The sequence below is a fragment of the Bombus pyrosoma genome, linkage group LG2 (assembly GCF_014825855.1).
Source record: "Bombus pyrosoma isolate SC7728 linkage group LG2, ASM1482585v1, whole genome shotgun sequence".
Lineage (NCBI taxonomy): Eukaryota > Metazoa > Arthropoda > Insecta > Hymenoptera > Apidae > Bombus > Bombus pyrosoma.
In genome coordinates, this window is record NC_057771.1 from 6,142,802 (window position 1) to 6,151,427 (window position 8,626).

The 8,626-nt window shown below is 46.2% G+C and overlaps 1 protein-coding gene across 12 annotated transcripts in view; it reads left to right on the top strand.

Moving 5' to 3' along the window:
• Positions 1-8,626, top strand: part of LOC122576853 — a 60,979-nt gene that overhangs the window by 44,670 nt on the left and 7,683 nt on the right. For 8 of the 12 annotated variants that reach the window (XM_043747705.1, XM_043747750.1, XM_043747697.1 and 5 more), the window contains 5 exons: positions 676-818; positions 1,032-1,249; positions 1,911-2,137; positions 2,345-2,671; positions 2,789-8,528. In XM_043747705.1, coding sequence (XP_043603640.1) covers positions 676-818; positions 1,032-1,249; positions 1,911-2,137; positions 2,345-2,671; positions 2,789-8,528 — 6,655 coding nt within the window. The remainder of the gene's footprint in view (positions 1-675; positions 819-1,031; positions 1,250-1,910; positions 2,138-2,344; positions 2,672-2,788; positions 8,529-8,626) is intronic. The other 4 variants (XM_043747773.1, XM_043747759.1, XM_043747774.1 and 1 more) reach the window with 2 other exon arrangements.

Sequence of the window (8,626 nt, forward strand, 5' to 3'; positions counted from 1 at the left end):
AACGGAACGTTCTCGTCGGGAAAATTGAACATTCTGACGGCGAGTTATTGGATCAGAGAAAGACGCGATTTCGAATCCTCGAAAATGACGAGCTCGGTTAAAGTTAATGAATTATCATCGCGAAACTTTCCAGTTAAATATTTCGCTGGTCCTTTGTAACTAACATTAGCCACAGGGAAGCTTTCTTTCCTCTAGGTAATGATAAATAGTAGTAATAAATTTATAATTGCGAGATATGATATGAAATTGCAATTATTAAATATATAAATCGCGTAACAGTGAAATCATTTTATTGGACGAAAAGGAAAACCTCGCTGCATATCCGTTGCTGAAAACGATGTATCGCGCGTTCTCTATCTTACGTCTTCCTTTGCCCCTTTTTCCTTTTCCATCTCCTGTCGAAAATACCCAGCAGTTCGATTTTCAAATTGGAGATACGATGTTCTATATTTTCATCGCGATGACATCGTTTTAGCTGGCGCGGATAATCAGTTGTCGAAAACGATCGGTTAGAAGTAGACGTACAAATTGCACGATGCAGAAACAAACGATTAAGACTCGGACAGCGGTTCAAAGAGTCGATTAGTCGAACCATTTCCCCTCTTTCTTCTGGAAAAGTCTATGAACGGGAGGTTTTACTTGCGTTTAATCGATGGCTGATTTACCGGGTTGCAGGGGCTTGAAGCGACATTGAGTGACAGCAAAAAGAAGTACGGCGACAAGGTGAATGCACTTCTGTCCGCCTGGGAGCATGTCACCAATTTCATTCCTGGGGCAACGCCAGAGGCCACCCAGTCTCTCATAGAATGGGCTCACAAGTGAGTATTTCCACCATCGATAAAACCGTGTTTCCCCTTTTCATCATCGAAATTCGAGGGTTTCTAATGAAAATGATCTTTACCTGCGCTTGCTCGAACATCTCTGAGAGCTCGAAGATGTGGCCTTCCACCTCCTCAATTTCTCTTCGATGAATTTCACTCTTTGTTAAACACGATTTAACACGGTCGTATCACGCGTCTTTATCGTTGTAGACACACGTTGAAATTGGTACTGCGCGGGGAGTGGCCGAAGTTGTCACCCGCGACGAAGACGCACCTCAGTGTAACGTTACAGAGGTGCGCGTCACACCTGGTGCAACACCCCGCTGCACCCAGGTGCACTGCCCTGATAGCTCTGGTGCACAATCCATGGACTCATCCCGCTCTCGACAGCATACTTAACGGCCAACCGGATTCCGAACATGAAGAGGGTAGGTCGCGCACCTACTTCTTTTCTTCCTTCTCTTTACGCAACGTGGATTTTATATTCGTCGTTATACAAGTCATACAAGTCGTAGCCAAGAAGATCTTGCGGCTCGGAATAATAAATAACACCAGGATCAAATATAATGATAAGATAAAATTACGTTGGTGTTATCTTTCTTTCTTTTTTTTTTTTTTTTGAAAATCGAGTTTGAAAATGGAAGCTTATAATACAAACGATCCTTATCCGAGTTTGTATATTTTTAGGAAAACGAAAGAATACCCTGACGTTTTCTATTCTTATGTAAAGAACGCGTTTCGTCCAAACGAGGCGTTAAACGAACAAATTTCATCCTGTTGGGTTGGAAACTATACCACCTGATGAGAAAATCACTTAGTTTCCAATCCGATACTTTTTCGACTGAGTTTGTTTTGTAGAATAGCATCCTGTCGATCGCGTGTAGCCACGCGTAGCCGGGAACTAGGCAAATTCAAAGTTGATTTTCACGAAAACGAAACGTCGAACGCAATTCGGTTGTCGTTGATGCTCGCCTTACTTTGAGTCGTAGAATCTTGGCGAATATAGACTCGTGACGTTGATACAAAGTTCGTCCGAAACTTATGAAAGATGTAACAACGATCTAACGATAAATCATTCTCGATTTACAGAGTTCTGCTGTTCGGAGAAAGGTGAATTGCTGACAATGAGGCTGAAAATACTTTGCGAGGACCGCTGCGAGGACATAGCGGTAAAACTCGCCGCTGCTTGCGTACGTTCTCTGCGACGGAGCGATCGGTTGCGCTCACTCTCGGATTCTCATCACGTTCATTACATGATCGACGTCTATATCGTCCTCTTGTATAAATTGAAACGCACGCAAGATATATTCGCTCAAGTGAGTATCGTTTAGGAGGAAAGGAGGTGGACCCTTGCTTCGTTTTCGTGATTACACGAATGCATGTTTGGTTGCGTGGAGAACACGCGCAAAGTATTTTGGATGCCGAACCGTTCCGCACGTTTTCGAACGGCCGCGTGTACTCAGATTAATTTGCCGATGTTACAAAGGCTTGCATGGGGTGGTAAGGAAAGGCTTTCTTTTCAGCTAAAATTAATGGACCTCAGCGACGGATTGGAATTGGTCCAACGTCTCAGTGGTGAAAGACCGACAAAGTATGGAACTGCACGCGTTTGGAGAAATTCGATAAAAGCTGCCGAATTGGTTGCACAATATCTCGTTACAGCTGGTATGGTACGCCCTGTGCCAGAAACGGGCGCAAACGTTTTGGAACAAATTCTAAACTCCTGGGCATTGTTGCATTCGAAATTAAAAGACGTAGCACCTACGTTGCCGGGGATGATAAGGAAATTAATCGAACCCGCTGAGAGTGCTCAGCACATTTATATCTTTTGCGCGGTACTTGTTAAGCATGTGAGTATATCTAAGTTCTTGTTATCGTTTCGATTTCATTCTCCAAATTATTTTAATTCCGACAAAGCTCGAGAAACAATTGAAAACCCTTCTCGTTTGTTTTTCTTTTAATTACAGTTTGGCGATAGCATAAAGCCCGTGGTAATCGAATTGTATATCAGGGCGTTGACCACGGATATGAACGAATTGGAGAGTCAAAAAGCTAAATCCGATACGGAGAAGGTTCGCGAGACTGCGAAGCGTTTGAGCATGCAATTCCTCAAGTTAGCCGATGTCGTTGGTAGCAATATCGGTATTGCCCGAGAGTGCGTGTTGACAGCGTTTTCTCTGCATCCTACCAGGGCTTGTTACGATAGGATCAAGGAAATCGCTGTTGCGTGCGGAAAAACGAAAGAGGATGGAACCTCCAGTGATAATGTCGCCGGCAGCGAGAAACTAAACCACATCCTTGAGAATAATCATTCTAACATAGGATTAAAAAAGATCGATAGCAATACCGGAGAAAAGAACGGAACGAAAGTGGCGAATACGGATTCATCTTCGTCTTTATGCAACTCTCCGTTATTTCCAGTGTCGCCGTCGTTGTCCAGTTCGATCGCGGGTATAACAACACCAACGAAAAAGAATATCGACTTCCAAAACGGACAAGTAACAAAGAACTTTGAGCGAACTGACCAACTATTAAAGAGCCTTTTAACTCTGAAAAAGGGAGATACGACGAACTCGGCAAGCGACAGGTGTCCTTTGCATCCAAAGAGGGATTCGTTATCCAATGGTCCACTCGGAGAGCTTTGCTTCAATTGCGGAGAGTTTATTGGGAACGATATCTCGAGAAGTAAGACTCCAGAATCGAACAATACGAACTCCAGAAACGTGGAGAGAACGCTCGATGCTTTAATTCTGATCAAAGGCGATGCCGTCACGGGTTCTGCGAATTACGACGAAAAATCCGTGCCAAATCAAGTGCTAGACGCGGAAAAACTCGGTCTGTCGCCGCAGCTTTGCGACGACTTGGCCGTGGTTTTGAGCAGTCCTCGTTACCACATGCTTAGCTGGGTTTTGGATTGGAAGGAGCTGAAAAGTCTGTGCGAGAGATACTTGGAGAATGCCGAGGAGATGAGAAATACCAACAAGGAGCTGAAATACCTCAATATCGATTATTCGCAGTTTAAAGATTGGCCCTCGGAAGATGATACCAAGGATATCTTCTTTGGGATTGAAAAGGGATACGAACAATGGGTGGATTTACCTTCGGATGGCTCGGAACAGTTTGGTAGCTTCCAGCCTGCTGGTAACTTCAAGAGGTCGTCGACGAGAAGAAGCCTCGACGACGCCACCACTACCGATTCGGATAGCGGAAGTGTATTACGAGTAAGGAGAACAGGGAGACAGAGAAAAATTCATAGATTAGAATCTTCCGAAAGCGACTATGACAGCACGGAGCGTAAACCGAAACATTTTAGGAATAGGATCAGCTCGATCTCTGATACCGACAGTAACACGCAAGACAGTCAAACAGACAGCTTCGGCAGCGATGGATGCCGACTGGAGGTAAAGAAAAAGTCGAACAAATCGTCCAACAAGGAGTCGAATAAGAAACGTTCAAAAGCTTCAAAATTAACTGTCGATTCCGTCTCTCATTTTCATATGATCGTTAATGAAAACGTTCGACATACGAACACGAACGAAGACGCGAGCGGTTCCGACGTAAGTGGCAACGATATTATAACTTTATTTTCCGCCGATATGGATGAAAGCAAACGTGAAACGATAAAAGGTTCGACATACACAGCAACCGCGCCATTAATACTTACAGAGAGAAGGAGCGACCCAGCGGTACTTAAATCTTTGAGGATGTTCAGGCCGCAAAATTCGAAGAAATCTGCCAGGATTTCTCAGATACTGCACAAGAATCTTCTAAATAAGAGTAAAGACAATAATAACTTAGAGAATAATACGAACAGTATAACGAAATTTGCTCCGATGCTTAGCACGCTCAACCTGAACCCGAAGATTGTATTAACCAGAGCAGACGAGATCGACGACAGACTGATACGATCGAAAAAGCAGCAACGATTGAGCAGCGGCGATATTACGAGCGAACTGATGAACATTCAGAAGAATATGCCGTTCTCTCCGAACAAAAACGCGTTATCCCCGTATCAGAAACAAAAAGGAAATGGAGCAGCCATCACCGGTAAAACGGACTTATCTCCTACCGGTGGACGGGACTTAAATTCTAAATCGAATTTGGGCAAAAGAAAGTTTGATATTCTTGCGAAGGTTGTCAGGGATTCGGATATCTTGGCAAAAAATGTACCGGGTCTAAATACATTGGATATGATGGTACCGCCAAGAATGCGACCCACCGTAAACGTCGTGCAACTTTCAAGAAACATTCCACAGAGTCCGAATTCGGGCTCTATCAACAGCGGAAATACTCCCCCGCGGCCAAACAGAACTCCGAGCGTTGCTGGAAATATTCAATTGCCCGGTACACCCTCTTCCGGGGGGCACGATAGTGGCGTTGGCATGAGTCCGGCTGGTCAAACCCCTCCTCCGAGATCGTCGATTCTTCCCGATGTCGGAGAAGAAACGAATCAACTACCCGATAGTTCACCAACCTCCTCTACGACTACGAACGTTTCCGGTCAACTCGAGCCTGACTCGAGTCCTAGAACGGTGCCTATTCGACGAAATCAACAGAGTCAGTCGCCCAAGAAATCTCCGTCTCCTTGTTCCACGGTCACAACCACCACGACGACGAGCTCGGTAGTCGCCTCGACGACCATCGCATCGGAGCAGCTACAAATCGTTTGTAAACCAGACGGTACATACCAGTTGGCCTCTGTAAATCCGAACGTAGTGTCTAATCAGAGGAATGTACTCAATCTGCAGAACATCGACGATGGGAACGTTGGTACTTTTTCGCGGCAAAACCAAAGAGCCGAAAACGCAAACGCGAACAGGAGTACGTACGAGAGATTAACGTCTGCGAAAGTGACGGCGCAGTCTGGACAAAACACCGGTTTGCCCAAATTTCAGCAAGCTTTCGGCAAAACTATATATACGCTTTCCACGGACACGTCGACGGGCGGCGGCGTAACCGGCGCCTCGTCGGAAACGCACGTACAGACGGCGTCCCCGCAAAAGACGGCAAACCTATCGAAAGCAGTACAAACATCCGTACCTAATGCACAACAAACGAACGCGTCTACAGGTATAAACGTACAGTCCATTGCAAACATTCCAAACACGTTACAATTATCCACTAGCAGACAAATCTTGAATATCGTCCAAAGCTCTGGAAATAACGCAAACGTAGCGTCTAGTCCGAATACGAATCAAACGTTGACGCAGCTGGTACAAAGCGTTCAGAATGCTTCGCCGGGTGTGATATACACGCACAAAATTCCTGTTACTATATCCACCACAAATCCGAGTCAACTGAACATCATACCGACTATATCGCATTCGAATTCGATACCACCTGGAAGAACACCGGTGGTCAAGTTGAACATCATTCGTGCTCCTTTGAGGCAACCAAACATTACCGGAGCTATTCAAGCAGTTTTGACCACGCCAAGATTACAACAACAGCAGCAGCAGCAGCAGCAGCAACAACAACAACAGCAGCAGCAGCAGCAACAACAACAACAGCAGCCACCGCCACAGCAACAACAACCGACAGTTAGGACAGACAGTTTGCTTGGTTCTCCTATAGAGGTACCGAATCAAGTCAGTTCAACCACTTTGGAACAATTGAGAGAATTCGAAAGCGTCCTGGAGCAAGTGAAAGAGAGGAGTACGATTCAACCACAGTCTCATCAGACGATATCCACCGCAGCCACTACCACCGTACAAACGCAAACCACTACGCAACAAACGCAAGCTACCAAACCACAGCAAGTTTCTGTGAGCGCTCTCACTCAACAGCTTTTAATGCCGACGCAGCAAACCACCAACAACGATTTCGCGAGCAACGGCAACACGGTAAATTTTCAGCAGGACGTTTTCTCTCAGAAAGTTTCTCTAACTTACGTAAATCAAAACGCAAGCGCCGTTGCCACGAAAACCCCAAATTCGACCCCGGTCGTTGTTGTGACCAGCTACTGTCAACCGGCTGCTTCGCCCGCTCTCAGTGTCACTTCGCAAAGTTCTTCCAGCCCGTGCGTCACCCCGGCTCCGACGCCTGCACCATCCGCTGGGAAAACGCCTCCCACTCCACCTTCGTCGAAAACGGTGAAAAAAACGGCGCCCAAGACGGTGAAAACCAGCGCGACAAACACGTCGAAGGCTTCACCAATACCGAAGCCGCAACAAAAGCCACAGGAAGACGAACAGACCGCTCAAAGGATCTACGCTATATTAGACGAATATGCAGAACAATTACGAAATTCTCCTGATCTGAACAACAAACCCGCGCCGAGGAGAAGATCAAATCCACCAACGAATCCGAGTCAATCTTCGAAGAGGAAAAAGTCGAATGCGAGCAAAACGAAGCCTGGCGGTCAACAGAGTTCGGAACTTAGCCCGAGTACAGACGATCTCGGAAGAACAATGGGCAGCGAGGATTCTTCGAGCGGCGTTGTTCACGTGCAAGACAGTCCTGCTGGTTTCTCCGCTCCGGAGGAACCGTCCAGTAACGTTGCAAGCGTGACGGATGCCACTGCCGAAATTAGGAACCTGACGAACGACTCGAACGACAGTGTGGAATTAAACGTTAAAAGGCGAAATCTGATTTTCGCGGAACCTGGTTCCGGACAGTCGAGGGCGGTGATCGTTCAGGAAGCTGTGCAGACTGGCTCCGTTAGCGTCAGCGAAGCTCTAGCTTCGGTAACGGGAAAGATGGGAAGCACAGCTGTCTTGGTCCCTGGACCTAATTACATATTACCGATGAACCTAGTGAAAGGTCAGCAATTCACGATAGTATCCAGCGGATCGAAGCTTCTTGCAACGGTGCCCGCAACCGTACGAGCTACTGGAAACACCGGTGTATCGAATACTCTCGTGCTTCAATCGTTCCTGAACCAAGCAGGGAAAATAATTTCGCAACCGGGGCAAGTCAAGCAAGTTAAAATACCAACGCTGCAGACTCTGTCAGGCAATCAGACTCTGACCACGACGCAAAATGTTCAGGGTGCGTCGGTTGTTATTCCTCATAGCGGAAATCATGCTCAATTTACGAGCGACGTAAGTACAGAGAAGGGTAACATCATCGGTGACTTGACTATGACAAAATCCGACACGGTGACTGGAGGAGTTACCGTTGAATCCGCGACGAACACGATCGTCGTGAACAAGAGCAATTCCACGATCGGTCTGATACAGCGTAACTTAAACGAGCCGTCGGAAAATCAACCGATATGCGGCGTGATCACCAGCAATCCTAATTTAACTCTTCAAGGCGCCAGACTGTTCAACTCCACTATACACAAACTGACGACGCCGGGGCTTAAGTCTGACAACGTAGTGTGTATAACACCAACAGCTACGATCGCCCATAGCCCAGAAAAGAAGTCACCGCAAGAAAGTCAAATGCATAACGACAAACCTGTCTCCATTCAAACGAGCGCAACGATTGCTCTCGCTTTTGCCACTCAGTCCGATGTTTCCTTGTTGAACGACGCTCAACAACATCAGCAACAGCAACAGCAACAACAACAACAACAAAAGGATATGAAGGAAATATCGGCGGAAATAATCCCTGGTGCCAAGATTATCTCCCCGAAGACGGTCAAGAGAAAAATCGACGACGCAATGGGTATGTCGGAGAACGTTCCGAAAACCTTGATCACTTCCAACTCTGTCGTTTGTTCGAGCAATGCCACGCCGTTACAGAGTAACGAAAAGATTGGTACGATAATTGGACAAATTTTCTAATCTTTACAAACTTTTACCGCTCAAGTGGTATTTAAAACGCTTCCGCCAGACATCATATACATGTTTGATGTA